The following is a 17,843-nucleotide window of genomic DNA, read 5'->3' as shown; positions in this document are numbered from 1 at the left end:
ATTGAACAGAAGTGTGTAGCAATGGGGGAATGGGGAACTGGGGGTAGAGACCAGTAAGTTCCAGATGCCAGGAAAGCAAGAGCCTCCCAGGACCCCAAGAGGATGACATTAGCTGAAATATCCCACAAAGGGGAGGAAGAACCTAACAAGACCATATCCAGAGGTTAGGCATGGTCCCCCATTGAGGGATGGGGCCACCCACCCATCTCCAAAATTTTAACCCAGAAATACTCCTGTCTAAAGGAAATACAGGGACAAAGAGTGGAGCAGAGACTGAAGAAAATGCTATCCAGAGACTGCCCCAACTGGGGATCCATCCCACATGCAGCCACCAAACCCAGGCACTATTGCTGATGCCAAGAAGTGCTTGCTGACAGGAGCCTGATATAGATGTCTCCTGAGAGGCTCTGCCAGATCCTGACCAATACAGATGCAGATGCTAGCAGCTAACCTTTGGACTGAGCACAGGAACTCTGATGGAGCAGTTAGGGAAAAGACTGAAGGAGCTGAAAGGGCCTTATCTGGCATAAATGGGAGGGGAGGCCCTTGGTCCTGTGAAGGCTCGATGCCCCACTATAGAGGAATGCTAGGGCAGTGAGGCAGTAGTGGGTGGGTGGGTGGGTGGGAGAGCACCCTCACAGAAGCAGGGTAAGGGGGGATAAGATGGGGAGTTGCAGATGGGAAATCGGGAAAGGGGATAACATTTGAAATGTAAACAAATAAAATGTCCTATTAAAAAAAGACTAAAGTCTGTGATTGGACAATGAAAAAGAAAGGCAGGACTGAGAGTTTCAGAGAAAGAGGACAGGGGACGCAAAAAACAGGAGGACAGAGAAGACGGAGGAATAAGAAGATGAGCTCGATTCACATAGCTTTAAATAGGCACAGGTAGCTATAAATATCATAGAAGGAATAGAATAATATAGGACAATTTGTTCAGTCTAGGTGCCAGCTTGTATCAATATGAACTGACTCTGAGTTCATTGTATGGGTGTTTTATGAGTTAAGAATTTACTGATATAAATCTGACTGATGAATTAGAAGCCTCTAGAGTTTGTATTTTACTAGGTGACAGGGATTTGTGACAGCTAGTCACGGGGGCAGATGGATGTGAAGATAGTGTGTGGTTCAGAGGCAGGCCAACTGCAGGGATCAGGGAAGGGAACAAGGAGCTTTCAGCTCCCAATGGAGAAGAGGAAACAGCATTACTAGAGGGTAGGGTAGGTTGTTTTTTAATTGTCACATGCAACAGGTGGTGCCCGACATGGAGCAAGAATCCACTAGAAATTTAAGATTCTTAGCCTGAGACTTAGAGATTTAGTTCTTAGTGAGAGGAGCTGCAAGGAGTCACATATTCTAAACAAAGAAGTAGGGGGAAAAATACAGACTGCTCTGAGCCAGAGAGTAAAAGCTGCCTGATTCCTTAGGCAGATATTATGAAAGTGTGATTTAATTTTAATGTTTGGTTTATTTGCTTTTAAGGATATATTAAATTACAGATTTGGACTGAGTCACATGGGGAATTTCAATCATTTCAATTAGAAATAGCTGAGAGTAGTCAAAGTTTAACAGTTCAGATTACCTTAAATAGATAGTCTTCAAAAATGTCAGAAATCCATAGATTGTGACATTTAATGTTATTTAATCATTTGACAGTGAGACATATCTGTTGGGGCCTAAGCTGGCCCACTTTGGGCGGCCAAAAAATGTTGAGGCCCGGGCTGCCCCACGTTTGGCGGCCACTGTATCCCAGCCCAAGCTGCCGCTCCAGTCTGAGGGTTGGGGTTCAGCAAGAGAGAGAGTGAGGGCGGACTCGAAGAATGGAGACCAGACAGAGTGTGTTTCAATCCTGTTTATTCTTCAGTCTCTCTTCCTCTAAGTGTCTCCTAAAAGTGTCTGATTCTCTACCGTCTGCCTCTGCCTTTTATATGTCTCACTTCTAAGCCATACCTTTTGGTCACACCTTTAATCATGCCCTTAGGTCTTGTCTCTAAATCTGATCTCTACACTTCTAAGTCACATTCTTAAATTACACACCTTTAATCTCACACACCTTTAATCTCACAAACCCAAGATAACTAAACCAAGATTATCAGAGTGTGCTCAACTGCTGTAGGCTATTGTAATCCAAGTCTCATGTCAGGGTATATGGCTCAAGATGGCTGCAAAGCTGATAGCCGCTTTCTGCTAAAAGTCGGCCCCCAACACATATCTATAGCACCAGCTTATTGGTTCAAAGAAGACACTGAGCATCTTCACCTCCAGGAAAGGTTGCTAATTGTGGCAAGGCAGCCACTGGACAGAAATTGCCCATTTCATCTGCAGACAATACTGTCCAGACAAGGACACATTTTGCAGAATAAGACAACATTGCAGAATGTTGGTTGGCTCTGCAGAGACAGAGTCATTAGTTCTTCAAATAATTCTGTTTTACAAGTCTGTTAGATAGATGATCCTTGGCTAGAAAGCCAAAGATACATGATCCTAGGTGTTGAAGAATGAAGGACAGTCCAGGTAGTCAACTGTCTCTACAAATTGGTTAAGTTTTGGAAACTATGTCTTGTGCTTCCTATATTTTCCGGTAATATTTAATTGTTCTAGGACTTCTGATGGAGTTGAAGAGTGGTTGTAGTCTCATAATCAAACTCAAGTTGTGAACAGAGAGTTTATAGAGTAGATGATATAGTTTTCAAGTGACATCACAGGCTAAAATTTTAAACATAATCCAGGGATAGAACAATAATTCTTTCAGTTAGGAAATACGAAAGAGTATTTTGTCTAATTGACAAATTGATGGACTGGGTGTTAAGTGTATCTTATACTTTATAAATTGTAAAATAGTAAGAGCAGTATTCAATTTATATCTGAGAGAAAAGAGCCTTTTAATTAGACAAAAAGGGGAAAATGTTGTGGATTGCCCGGGTGCTATTTGTATTTTGATGCTAATTCCTCTTTACCAAGAGGGAGAGCCTGGAAGGAGGAGTGAATTACATACTCTGGTGACTTCTGTGAACCTTCTCCCCATTTTAACTTGTAAAATAAAGGCTAGAGTCAGTGATTGAGCAGTGGAAGGGAAAGTTTTAGAGAGACAGCTGAGAAGTTTGAGAGAAAGAGAGAGACAGAGGGAGGAGGAGGAAGAGGAGAAAAAATGAGGAGAGGAAGGAGAGAGGGTAAGACTAAAGAGGAGGAGATAAAAGGAAATAGATCAGCTACGTGGCTGTTTGATTTATTCTCTGAGTACTACTGAAACTATCTGATGTTATGTCTACAGTGTCTACTGCAGACTTTCACTAAGCAAGGAAGGATCTCTATTCTCTATACTGCATAAGACAAATCTTCCAGAAGAGAAGGGACAATCTATTCCAAACCAACCACCCTGCACAAGAAAGACTTCTGGGAGGAAAACACAGAAATAACCAAAAACGTTCATCTCTCTCTTCCTCTCCAAATGTATAATTGGTCAAGTGCTGCAAGACATGGTGAACTTCAAAACAGTGAACTGGAAAAATCTCGTGATGTGGCTGAGCCCTAGCACAAACCTGAAGTCAAACAGCTTCCTGTCAACAGGGTTAAGTAAGTCAGTGACAGGTAAAGGGGCAGAGAGAGTGACCAGTGAGAGGGAGTGCGCATGAGGAGCTGGAAGGGAATGACACAGAGCCAAAAGATATTATGGAGGAGAAGTAGCTCTTTCTTTCTGGGAAGTCAGTTGAGGAGGAAGGTCAGCTGAGTGCTTTCTCTGCCTCTCAGAGCTAGCAGGCTTATACCACAGCATCTGGCTCCTGAGTCTTCAGTTGGTAAAACCCAATGTCTGGGATTTTTATTTTTAGAACAGTCAATCTATATTTATTATTAAGAAATTGTCATGCTAAAGATTAAGTGAGGTTAAAGATTAGGCTGTGGTCTTGGGAGTTACATTAAGGTAACACTGAAGCAATATGACAACATGGAACAGGAGGGAACTTACTGCAAACATGTAAATAACTGTGGATTCGTTTACACAACTCAGGAAGAACATGTAGAATCAAGAATCTTTTAATCAGATTTCCCACTTCCCTTCTCCCTCTCACTCTGGCCCCATTCGCTCCAGTCCTGCTCACTCCAACCCAAAGGTTTTTATTTATTTATTTTATGTAAGTACACTGTAGCTGCCTTCAGACACCCCATAAGAGGGCATCATATCTCATTATGGATGGTTATAAATCACCATGTGGTTGCTGGGATTTGAACTCATGATCTCTGGAAGAGCAGTCAGTGCTCTTAACTGCTGACACATCTCACCAGCCCTTAATCAGATTTTTAAAAAGACAAAATACTTGAATGGACATTTCTTCCCAGAACATGAAAATGACCAATTAAGCCCATGAAAGATTCTAAACATCGTAAGTCATAATTGTAACTCAAATTAAAAACACAACAGATCGCCTCATAATAACAGAGTAGCTACTATCAAAACCAAATTATTTAAAAAAAAAAAAAAAAAAAAAAAAAGAGTTTAAACAACTACCCACAGGTAGCAGCCCTTGCTCCCACAATGACCCCAAACACTGTACCCAAGGACAACCTGTGAAATCCTTTGAGCCTTCTGCACGCAGTCTTCCAGTCTTCAGGGTTCTACAGGGGGGAACTGCTGTAGCACAGCTTTCACCACATCTCACCCTAGATGCTTCTGATACGTTATCTCACATCAACACTGAGAGAGGCCCCTAGACTGACCCTCATGCACTGTTCAGTTCATCTAAAGCCTGGGAAGTTGAAGTGACCACAGAGACCTGACCGAACTAGTAACTCAACAAAGGTGGGACACATAGCACATCAAGAATAATAATCACTTACAATGATTTAACTCCAGAAGCTTAGATTCTATCACAAAACCATACATTATGTGAATAATCAAGAAGTTCCCTCCCAAATGTACCATTCCCATAGTAATGTTCCCTGAGAAATGCAAGAAAAATGATACACAGGCCAATAATTTCAAATTGGCAATTTTAAATGTGCTCAAGAAACTCAGAAGATGTTTTTAAAAAATGCCAGAATGAAGACTGTGAAAATATAGTTGAATGCAATAAAAATAATTAAAGTTATAAAAATAGAATTTAATAAAGAAACAGATGATTGGTGGTGCATGCCTTTAATCCAACCACTGGGAAGGCAAACAAAGATGGGTATCTGTCAGTTCAAGGCCAGCTTGATCTACAGAGCAAGTTCCAGGACAGCCAGGGCTACACTGAGAAACCCTGTCTCAAACAAAAGAAGAAGAAAGAAGAAAGAAACAAAGAAAAAACAAGAGAAAGGAAGAGAGGGAGAGATGGAAGGAGAGAGGAAGGGAGAGAGGGAGAGAGGGAGGAGAGGAGGGAGAAAGGGAAAGGGGAAAAAGCAGGAACAGAAGGAGGAGAAGGAAGGAGAAATATTAGAATTAGTATTAGTATTATTCCTGAAGAAAATTCAAGCTGAAATCAAAGTTGAATTAAAAAATTTAGTAAATCAAATAAAAAACTTCCATGGAGGGCTGGAGAGATGGCTTGGTGGTTAAGAGCTCTGACTGCTCTTCCAGGGGTCCTGAGCTCAATTCCCAGCAACCACATGATGGTTCATAACCCTCTGTAATAGGACCTGATGTCCTTTTCTGGTGTGTCTGAAGACACCTACAATATACTCATATAAATAAGTAAGTAAATAAATAAACAAACAAACCCAAAACAATCAATGGAAAACTTCACCAATAGAATGTATCAAGTGGAAAACAGAAGAATCGTGCTTAAAGACAGGATAAGGGAAATGGCTCACTCTATAAAGGAAAATGATAAATTAAAAAACAAAATGAAGAAAATGTGGGAAATCTTGTGAACTATAAAAGACCACAGAAAATAAATCCAGGTCAAAAACACAGAAAATATTTTCAACGAAGTCATGGGGGAAAAGGTACAAGACGAATACAGAACAGTAAATTAACAGGACCAGAAAACCAATTCTCCAAGTCATTCCATGGTCAAAAGACTAAACTTACAGATCATAGAAAGGACACTAAAATCTGCATGAAAGAAAGATGAAGTCCATAGGGCAGACCCATCAAAATAGCAGCTGATTCTGCAGTGGAGACTTGGGTTATGTGCTCTAAGAGACTATAGACACTAGCCCAGTCTTCAATATCTGGCAGACTATCAGTCATGATCAAAGAAAACTTTCCAGAGTAAAGGCAACTTTATGACAACAAAGGCAATGCTACCCAGGATACTGGGAAGGACTGATTCAGACTGGAGAAAGATAAATTTCATCCAAAAGGTGACCAGAAAAAGCAAACAAACAAAAAAACAAGCAATTTTAGGTCAGTGATTAAACAAAAGAAAACAAGGGACACAAATACCACAAAATTAACAAAATGACAGGAATTGATACGTATCTTTCAAAAATTACTTTCAACACCAATTAAAGACAAAGCAGTAGACTGGATTTGAAAAACAGCAAATTACTTCCTTGCCTCCAAGAAACACAGCTCATGAAGAAACACAGATCACTACGAAAGATAAAAGACAGAATATTAATAACAGCTCTCTATGCTTCATGCTGGCATTCGAAAATGTGAGCTCGCAACTTGCTGTTCCTGCACTCATGCTTACTGCCATGCTCCTCACAGTGATAGACTGCTTGTTACACCTCTAGACTCATAAGTCCAGACAGACACTCCCAAGCATGCATGTCCTTGGGCAGACTGCTTTGTCACAGCAACAGAAAAGGACCTAATATAAATAATATCAGAGTGGGCTATTGCTACGAAGAACCTAATCGTGTTAGTTTTTAGAAGAATATAGAAGAGCTTGGAAAACAGTATGCTGAGAGCAATAAAGACTTTGGGGTTTGCATGAGTTTTCAGAGGTGAAGAATATTAGCAATTAGGCCAGAGGCCATTTTTTGTGAAATTCAGCAGAGTCTGGCAGCCTTCTGCCCTTGCCCTAAGAATCTGCCTGATGCCAAATGCCTAGATAACATAATGTTAAATCTGTGAAATGACTGTTATTAATAATGCTTAGACAAGGGGGGGGGGGCATGGAGGCAGATGTTCACGTGTCTCCGCCAGTCAAAGATAGTTTATATATCTAGGTTGGGTATTGGGTTACACTTCTATTAAGCATTACCAAACTTATAAAGCCTTTGATTAACATTTTAAAAAAATGTATAAAAGCAAAAAGAAAAAGGGGGCATGGGATAGGGGTTTTCTAGGGAGGGGAAATGGGGAAAGGGGATGGCATCTAAAATGTAAATAAAATATAAAAATAAATAAAAAAGAAAAAAGGATGCTTAGACAAGCCTACAGTTAAAAAATGGGCATAGAAAAATACAAATGTTCATTTTAAAGAAAAAAAAAGAGCACTAGGGATCTTAATGTTACATCCAAAAGTTCTAGAAGAGGGGCTGTAATTATTATGGAGATTAGCACCATTAAAGGTCTGGTATGCACTGAAATAAAGGAAAGGGTGCCCTCAGTCTTGCAACTTGTGCTTCTAAAAAGAAATGAAGTTTGTTTGTTTGTTTGTTTGTTTGAAATGCTGTTAATGTGATTCAAGGGAATCATGAGCTAGCCAAAGGTGGCAGCTGAACTCGCCACTCGTCCATGTGGTACTACAATTAGGCATGAAGGATGAAAGGGTCATGGATAGTTCATCCACAGTTGCAGAATGCTGCCATGGCCAACAGCAGGGATTTTTTAAACTGACCTAAATTTATTCTGCATTATGATATGGCCATGAGACCTATGGGGGACCAGAGAGAGGAATGTGATGGTTTAAATATGAAATGTCCCCCACAGGCTTTGGTATTTGAATCCCTGGTCCCCAGTTAATGGCACTGTTGGCATGGCATAGGTGGTACAGCTTTATTGAAATAAGTACAGCAGTGGGCTGGGCTTTAAGAGGAACAGCACCTTGCCACTCTTTGCCTTACATCTGTGTTTGAAGATATGAATTCTCAGCTTCTTGATCCTATCAGCATGCCTGCCACTTACTACTATGCCTCCAAGTCACGACAGACTCATCCCTCTAGAACCATAAGCCCAAACAAACTCCTCCATAGAATAATAATAGTAAAACAGTTTTTAAATGTTCAAACAGTGGCTCAGATGACTATGAATCAAAAGTGTCACAGAGACTCAGCAATCAGAAAGTGCCTACAACCACACTCAGTGCTGATCAATTAGTTCCTTTTCTCATGGCTCTGTCCAAATACCTAACGAAAATAAATATAAAGAAGAGTCTGTCTTAAAGTTTAGTTGGATATAGCTAACTGGGGTGGGGGAAGCATGGCAGCAGCGCTGCATGCTTAGTTAGCAACAGAAAGTAATGAATGCTGTGCTTGCCCACTTTCTGCTTTTTATTCAGTCCAGGACCTCAGCCCATCGAATAATAACAACCACATTTAGGATGGGTCTTCCAACAATAACTAACATAACCTAAGTAATTCTTCACAGACACTCTGACTGTGTGATTTGCTTCTGTGTGATTCTAAATAACCCCAGCATGTTGACAATCAAAATTAACTATTGTAGCTGATATCCACAGTTCTATTAAAGCAGGATCAGAGTATCTACATACTATTTAACTGATCCTAACAGACATTAGGTTTATTATCTGTCTACTATAACTAATATATAGCCTCTGAAGTCAAATTTGGTTAATTTTTTTTGAATTTTATTATAAGGCAAAAATCAAACTGGATCATCAAAGCAGAAAAGATAAAAATACTTCACTAGAATTCTTGTGTGGCCATTATGAGAATCAGTTGACACTTTTAATGACCTTAAATTTTACTTTTATACAAATAAATACCATCTTACTTCCTATGTTATTTAAAAATGTTAAATTCCCATTTTAAAGTATAGTGTTCACTTTCAGGTCCTATGCATCCTTTAATAATCTCCTTACACACTACTTCCAAGTTCTCCATGACTCTCTAACCCACATAACTTTTTTCCTTATGTCATTAATTTATTTATAATGTCATCTAGTATAAGAGTTAGAGGGTTTACTCCAATTTTCAAAGACCACACCTCTTACGCATTCCTGTTTGTTAAAGTAATGCATTAAGCACCCTCTATTTCTTAAGTAGTTGGTGAATTACTATAAAGAATGGTACAGTAAATACATATCCAGTACAGTCAATGTTTTAGTTAGGATTACTATTGGTGTGGTGAAACACCATGACCAAAAGCAGGATGGGGAAGGAAAGGTTTATCCAGCTTAAACTTCCACATCACTGTTCATCATCAAAGGAAGATGGGTACAAACTCAAGCAGGGCAGGAACCTGGAGGCAGGAGCTGATGCAGAGGCCATGGAGGGTGCTGCTTACTGGCTTGTTACATCACATGGCCTGCTCAGCCTGCTTTCTTATAAAACCCAGGAGCACCAGCCCAGAGATGGCATCACCCACAATGAACTAGGCTCTCCCTTACCAATCATTAATTAAGAAAACACCCTATAGCAGTAGTTCAAAACCTTCCTAACACTGCAGCCCTTTAATACAGTTCCTCATGTTGTGGTGACTCCCAACTACAAAATTATTTTCATTGCTATTTCAAAACTGTAATTTTGCTAGTTATAAAATATAAATATCTGTGTTTTCTGATGGTCTTATGATCTCTGTAAAAGTGTTGTTCAACCCACAGGTTGAGAATCACACTGCCTTAAAAGCTTGCCTACAGGCCAATCTTAACAGAAGCATTTTCTTATTGAGACTTTAGCTTGTGTTAAATAATATAAAACTATCCAGCACAGTCATCACTTCCGGGAACCAACACTTGTCTTTCACAGAAAATGTGCAGTCTTCCCTGGATCAGCCTCACAATGGCTTCAATGGACCAAGGAGGACATGACCCTCCAGATACTAACAAGCACCAACACCAAAGAAATGGCTGCACCTCAAGGAATAGTTCTATACACTCAGCCTTCAAACTATGATACATATATCTCCATAAGTAAAACTCACACTTTACCTGGGAGACAGAGGCAGGAGGATCACTCTGAGTTCCAGAATTGCCTGAGCAATTAGCTTGAAGTCCTATCTCAAAACTAAAAATAAACAAACAACATTTGTTAAAAAAAAAAAAAAAAAAAAAGTAGTGGAGAGAAGTGAATTGAAACTGTATAACAAGTTTTAAAACGTCCTAAAACTAAGGCTAATAATTGTATAATTAACTAGTTAACTGCTTTTCTTTGTTGATATATTTTAAGTGTAGAAATCATATCCATGCACAAATCAAAGGTTAAAGTAACCTTCCAAAGTTCAGCCCACTGTATTCTGTAATGGGTAGAAACTCTCCCTTAGGCATTTAAAGGTCAATCATAACAGAACCTCTTCTCTTAAACTGTCCACAATAACTCAAAAGAAACTTTCTCCTTTCTTAAACATACAGAACATAGTGATTAATTTTCACCTTTCAGTTTTACTTTAACAGGAAGAGTGATATGTAGGAGGAGCTAAGTGGGAAGGAGTATTGAGAGGAAGAGATGGAGTAAGGAGAGAAGATGAAGGAGAGGAGAAGCTAGGTGATGAGAGAGAGAGAGAGGGGCCATGGAGGCATATGTTCACAGGTCTCCATCAGTCAAAGATGGTTTTTATATCTAGGTTGGGTATTGGGTTACGCTTCTGATTGAGCATTACCAAACTTATAAATCCTTTGATTAACATTTAAAAAATTGTATAAAAGCAAAAAGGAAAGGGGGGGCATGGGACAGGGGTTTTCTAGGGAGGGGAAATGGGGAAAGGCGATGGCATCTTAAATGTAAATAAAATATTAAATAAAATAAAATTTTTTTTCAGCTTTTAGATTGAAATGTGTTTGCTTTCTTCGCATCTTCTCCACTACACTATTTTTACATGGACACATGACATTTCACACTCTCTGTATTGTACTGCAGCTTCTATCCAAACCCACACATGGCACTGTTCCCATCATACCATGATGAGTTGGAAACTATTTCATAGATGGCATATAACAGCCCCCCCCAACACAACTTAAGCTCCTTAGGAAAAAGGAAAATTGTGGCTGCAGTAATGAGTAATGCTACAAAATCTGTGAGGATTAGATCTACTAACAGCAGAAAGACAGGTGGTCTTTGTCTCTTCCTCAAAGAGGAATGTTTCTTCTATGTCAACCAGTCTGGTATAGTAAAAGATAAGCTCTAATAACTCACTCCAGACAGATCCGCAAAAACATAAGAAACAGCTTGATGCCTCCAGCCAGTGGGTCACTGACAGCCGAATATAGATGGAATTAGATATCACCCTTCCTAACCCCCTCTTCTCCTCCTTTTTTTTAATTGAACTAGTTACACCCTGCTTTATAAACTTGTCTAGAATTTTTTAACAAGAGATCCAAAAAATTTGCTATTATACTATGACCAGCCAGATTCCAGAGGCCTCTACAGAGCCAGAGGCCTACAACACCTGATTATATCCTGAAGGTGAAGATCAACCTTGCCCCCAAAACTTCAATGTCTTCATTCAATAGGAAGTAGCTTAATAATAATGTCACCCTCTTTCCCAATCCTTGATTATTTATCAATAGAAAACACAAGCGAGAAGAATGCAAACCCCTGAGGTACATTCCTAGGGCCCATCCTCCAGACTTCTCTAATGCCTTGACTGGCATTCTCAGCCCCTCAATGTGGGAGGAGTGGCCAGGCTCTGCCCACAGACCACAAAAAGCCCAAGATCAGGCCACAAGAATCCCTCCAATCTCAAGCCACCCTAGATAGTTCTCCCCTCAAGAAACCCCATATAGAGACTGCCTCCTGCCCACGTGGCTGCTTCTCACCCAAGCAGAGGCAGCCCTCTTGTCTCCCTCCCATTAAAGGAGGTTTACTGTGCAGTGTGACTCTGTGGTATTTCTTGGCAAAGAAATAGAAGAGTTAATAGAAGTGAATAAAATTTCAGACCAAGAACAAATAAATTATCAATGCTCATGTAAGAGAATATCATATAAAAATATTAATAAGCAATTTCAAAACTACATTCTAGTGTCTGGATACACTTCACAAAACCTGAGTGACAGAAATCAATCAAAACAGAATATTATGTTACCTGTGCTTTATTCAAGAATAGCTAAAACTAAGCCACCATTAAAAACTCAGGATAATTATTAACCACAGGTGGGAACTTACACAGGCTTCTGAGATACTAACAATGTTCTGCTTCAGTTCTGAGCTACTTACCAAAAGTTCAGTCCAGTAATGAAATACCCCAGTGAATATACATAATACACATATCTTTCTAGATATAATACTCAATCTGAAAATTTTAAAAGTACACTTGGAAATGTGTTGCTCTGTTTGAATAATCATCTGGAAACCCAATATGTTCTTATTCAAATCACCGCAAATGGCATCTTCCTCATGACTAAAATTGATTCCACCAAAACAAGTGATGAACTAAGAATTAATCCTCAAAGTAATATGTAAGGGACAAAATCATAAAAAAAAAAAAAAAAAAAAAAAGCTGTGATGGCTGTTTAGTGCCCTTTATTACAGACACTGGGTCATATAACTGAGACCCAGCTGTCTGTCCATAAAGAATTTGTCTATGTAAGGGGACATACAATGGAAAAAAGACATGAAGATGCCACTCTCCACATCAGCCTCTGGTTTGGCAGAGAAAACATAGAACAAGAAGATGATATAGGGTCGTTGGGTTGCTATATTCTACAGATGGCAAAATGTAAGGGAAACACAATACAGGTTAAGACCCTCTGCTGGGGTCCGAACCCTTGGGATTCGCAATAAGAATCGCACAGTAAAAAGAAAGCATGGTAACAGAGATAGAAGACAGCCCTCATTTCTAAAGTTTGTAATAAGGATAGGAAAATCCATAATTTAGCTAATAAATGGGGGCCTCAATATGTCCTACTATTAGAAACTAGAGTAATCAAAGAATACTCTATAACTGGACTGCCTGAATTGGCTTACCACACTACGCAACACAGGGTAAATGAAACAGGTATGAGTGCCTTAGAAACAAAGGAATGAATATTACTCAAGAGTAGTAATGGGTAAGTAATACTATGCATTACTCCATTTAACAAAGGCTACACAGCCTGAGGCAGTATGAAGTTAGCAGTCTCTGCCTGGGTGGTTCGTATGAGCCAGTAGGAACACTTGGTTATTTCAGGCTGACATCTTCATTAATATCAAGGCCTAGAAGACCTCAGAAAAAGGACAAGCATTACTGAGAAAACAGGATGTGAGAGAGAAATGTTTGCTACCCAGTTCATGAGGCCAAACAGACGTAAGTTCACTGGAAAGTTAAGAAAGAGGTTGATTCACTAGGGCTGTCAGGACCACTATGAGCTTTAGAGACTGTTGTGCCTCATGGTAGGATCTTGGAGTCAGGAGAGCTGATGGCAGATCTAGGTAAATGAGACCCAGACCATGCTGTGGTTTAGATGTTAAAAGGTCCCCTGTGTGCTCATGTGTTTGAGCACCTGCCTTCCTCCTGGTGGTACTGTTGGTCAAGGCAGTGAACCTGTAGGAGGAGGAACTATACTGGAAAAGCAGGCCACTGGGGGCGTGGGTGGGGGACGCTGAAGCTTTATAGTCCAGCCTTTGCTTCCTGACTCACGGATATGTGGATGTCAGTCTTCTGCTCCTGGGACCATGCTTTCCCAACATAACAGGTTACTCAGCCTCAAAGTATAAACCCTTCCCCACCTAAAGTTACTTTCTATTAGCTATTGGCTCAGCAACAAGAAAGTAACTAATAAACACTAAAATATAAGTTGTGTTCCTAAAACAATGAAGGAATCAAGATGTACTAAGAAAAAACAAGTCAAATAAAAGTGGCACATGAAGGCAAAGGCAGCAAGGTTTGGAAAGTAAAATACAGGGCTGTTAAGATTCTGGAACACGGCCGGGCGGTGGTGGCGCACGCCTTTAATCCCAGCACTTGGGAGGCAGAGGCAGGCAGATTTCTGAGTTAGAGGCCAGCCTGGTCTACGGAGCCAGTTCCAGGATAGCCAGGGATATACAGAGAAACCCTGTCTCAAAAAACCAAAAAAAAAAAAAAAAAAAAGAGAGAGAGAGAGAGATTCTGGAACACATAGGTGCAGCTCATGTCTATCCAGCAAATGTCAACAAAGAACTGTTTCTTATAGACAAGTAAATATTCCATTGTGATTTTGAGAGAAAACAAAATAATTGAGATAATAGGTTTCTGAAGCACTCAGTAAAATTGATTCCAACACATGAACTAAAAGAAATACCCTGTTTTTTGTTGTTGTTTTCTTGAGGCAAGGTCTCACTAGTCACTATGTAGCCCTGGCTGGCCTGATTTCACTATGTAGACCAGGCTGGTCCCAAATTCAAAGATATCCACCTGCTTCCTGAGTGCCACCATGCCTGGCCCCAACTTAACAGATTCTTAACAGATCAGAATAGAACATGTATTAGCTCAAATGGAATATGCTACATATCAGGTTAAATCCATCTGTACATAGCATGATAAATGACATATGAGGAACATGACATTTACAAATAGAAACCTGCCAAGAAACATTAAAAGAAACTATAAAGTAGTTTCATTTTACACGATTCATTTCAAGAGGTAATTATAATATGTCTTTTTATAAATTCTCTGGGTCAATAGACAAATTTCTTTGATAAAATAAATAATTTCCTTACTAATTTCATTTTAAAAGTATTTCAAATTATTAAAGGAATACAGTATTATTTTTTAAGATACCCATATCTGTTTTTCTGGAAGTTACTTTGAATGAAAGGCTGCTTAAATAAAAAACTGAAGATAAGTATATATATATAAATACAATATTGCTAGTTAGGACACATCAAAATACATGTTTTAAATATAAAAATATTTCACTAGAAGATAATTTTACATAAATTTATTTCTTCTATTTAAACAATTAATTATACAACATATTTAAAAACATTTACTTTTAACTAAAAATAAAGAGAAAATATTACCTTTCCTTCAAAGATCTCTTAGAATATAAGGAAATATGACCTTCAAATAGAGTAGGCAATCCTGAATAAGTGATGAAGGTTAAAATTGTACAACACACAGTACTAAACATGTCTTCTCTATTTGATAGAATCTATTTGATTGTATACTTTATGCAGTACATGAAATGAAACTGCACTTCTTCCACTGATCTGCCGAGCTCCCAGAGGCAAGGTCCCCCGATGTTGTAGTCCCTGATCCTCTCTAAGGCAGCAGCACATGCCTCTAATATGAAGGAAGTTATTACTCATTAACCATCCTACTCCAGAAGATACTAAGAACTAACACATCACTGGGAAGGACAGCAGTAAGTTGGTAAGGTAGCTGAGCACACAAAATGCTTACCAGCAAGTCCACAGGCCTGAATTCAATCCCCAGCCCCACATAATGGGAGAGAAGCCACACCAGAGGTGTGCCCTAACTTCTCTCTAAAAATGTGCAATGGCACATGAATGCACGTACACATGTATACACACAAAATAAATAGCTGTGGTATTTTAATTTTTTAAGTTTCAAAAAATGGAGGTGTTCATTTCTTAGGTCTCAGTAAGAATAAAATTTCAACTGTTTTTCTAACATTTTGTATAAAACTAACACATGGGCAAAAGCTAGACAATTTTAAATTTTTCCATCCAGAAATTATAAAATGAAAATGAACATAAATAAACAAGTCATTACTTACCAGAGAGCAGGGAGTTTGAGAAGCTTCCCATAAAGAGCGGTGCTGAAAGAGGGAATAACTGGTGCAGGTAAGCAGTAAGATCCACTATGATCCAAGCATGTCAGGCCTGCCTGAAAACCAAACACCTGGAAAACAGAACACAGCCAAGGCTCAGCAAGTGAGCAAGGGTTCAACACCAGTGCAGCTGCACAATCATGGCATGCCCACCACGCCTACTCACTTCCCAGTGAAGCTCCTGGAAAACACGTTTTTCTGTTTGAGATGGCTTGACAACAGTTAAATTTCAATACTTTAGACTTAAAACTAACCAGAAGAAATCTAAAATTATTGTCCAAATGTTATATAAGTATATAACTAAGGATTTTCAGGTCACCAATGTATCAACTGAGAGGAGGGCTCTATCTGGGTACTTTAATCTTTCTCATGAAGTCCTTCATAGGAAATTCGGTGCGCTTTTAGAATAAAAGCTACTGAGAGGACTTATGAGATTCAAGGTGCTTGCCACCAATCCTCAGGAGCTGAGGCCTGTATTTGAACCCCCACCTAGTGGAGTATTTCTCCTAAGTTGTCCTCTCAACCACATATGGAAAAGGTTGGTAACAAGCACCTTTACCCAGTGAGCCATTTCACTGACACTATAACTATTTTTAAATATATCTTTTTTAAATTGGGGATGGAAGGACCAGGGAGGTAGACTGCCTCCCAAGTGTAAAGATCTGAGTTTGATCCCTTGTAGTGACAACGTTGGAGTTTTAGTTTCTTTAAAAAACACAGAAATATTGTAAAAATATGTTTCCGTTTTAATCCCAGGTGTGTGATATGGGACTTCTTCAGATTTTCCACAACAGTTATGATTTGCCTCATGCTCCAGCAGAGGCATAATTCTGCCAAGTGCAGATACTTTCTGGGATTGCGTGACATTTGGAATTCTGGGAACTTTTCAGAGAGTATATAAATGCTAGGGTTCCAAGAGGCAGGATGGGTTTTACTTGGGTTGTCCGTTGGCTGTTTTTGGAGGCTGTTGATCACAGTTTATTATACAGTCGTGTGCAAAGAAGAATCAAGAAATCACATGGAGACATCTGATGTCAAACTCAGCTTCACTGCCACATGGACAAGTGCATGTACACACATGCATATATGCATGCATGCTTGCACATGGACTCACTGGAACAAATCAAGCATTTCCCTTTATATCAAGAAATTAATGTGACTCCAACAAGAAGAAAATGACTAAAAACTTGGGTTGAAGCCTCCTTATACAGCACTATGCCTACGGTGATATTTCTTTTCAAGTAAATCCTGAGCTTTTTAAAACACCCATATTGAACATTTTTCACATTGCTTACAAAACTCACTGTGGATGATACTTTTAGATCTTCAAAATTGTTAAATCACAACTGCCAAACTACTAATTTCTAGCAAACAATAAAAAAATTTGAAAACATTTTAATTATACTGGAGTAGTGACTAAATACTACTTAAATCTTAACTTGTGAAATATTGATCACATAAAACTACAAGCTTAAGCACAAAGAAACTTGATTGATATTACTAATGTGAACAGACACTAACAAACAAGAAAATCATCTTTCCATACCTTAAGGTAGCAGTGGACGTAGCAATAGTGAAGAAGATTATCAGAAGGGTGAGACAGGCCGCTGACGACATGCACCAGCTGTTCAGCATACATTGGCACAGAATGCTCCAAGTTAACTTTATCCACCAATATCTGAATGGATGGCAAAGGCCGAAGTGACTGGAAGTTTGTGGCACTTGTGAAGTTACTTGAGTTCTGGAAAGTAACAGTATTCATTTTACATTCTAGCAAACCAATGGCTGACCCACAACCATCACCAACTGTAGACCCTCGTACTTCACAGTGAAAACCCAGCTAGAAATACCTGTTAGAGCACTCATGAAAAAACCAAATACAATGTGTGCTAAGTAATCCAAATATGCCTCAGCTTTTAAAGAATGCATTTCTTTAAAACTTGTTCTTGCTCCTTTAGCTAACAATTTTTATTTCTCAATCAACAGGAAGGAGCATTACCATTCCATCATTTCTTAATCATTCAAAAATGTCAGAGAATTACACCAAATATTATAAAGTACACAGAAAATAAAAATATGATCCAAAACATATTTATTAAGAAT

General features: G+C 39.1%; 1 protein-coding gene across 7 annotated transcripts in view; it reads right to left on the bottom strand.

The window, feature by feature from the left end:
* Positions 1-17,843, bottom strand: part of Vps13b (vacuolar protein sorting 13 homolog B) — a 567,993-nt gene that overhangs the window by 463,514 nt on the left and 86,636 nt on the right. For all 7 annotated transcript variants that reach the window (XM_076911259.1, XM_076911261.1, XM_076911260.1 and 4 more), the window contains 2 exons: positions 17,287-17,481; positions 15,687-15,811 (listed from right to left, as the gene is read on the bottom strand). In XM_076911259.1, the coding sequence (XP_076767374.1) occupies positions 15,687-15,811; positions 17,287-17,481 (320 nt within the window). The remainder of the gene's footprint in view (positions 1-15,686; positions 15,812-17,286; positions 17,482-17,843) is intronic.

Source organism: Arvicanthis niloticus, chromosome 13 (assembly GCF_011762505.2).
Source record: "Arvicanthis niloticus isolate mArvNil1 chromosome 13, mArvNil1.pat.X, whole genome shotgun sequence".
Classification (NCBI taxonomy): Eukaryota; Metazoa; Chordata; class Mammalia; order Rodentia; family Muridae; genus Arvicanthis; species Arvicanthis niloticus.
This window is presented reverse-complemented; position numbering and strand designations above follow the sequence as displayed.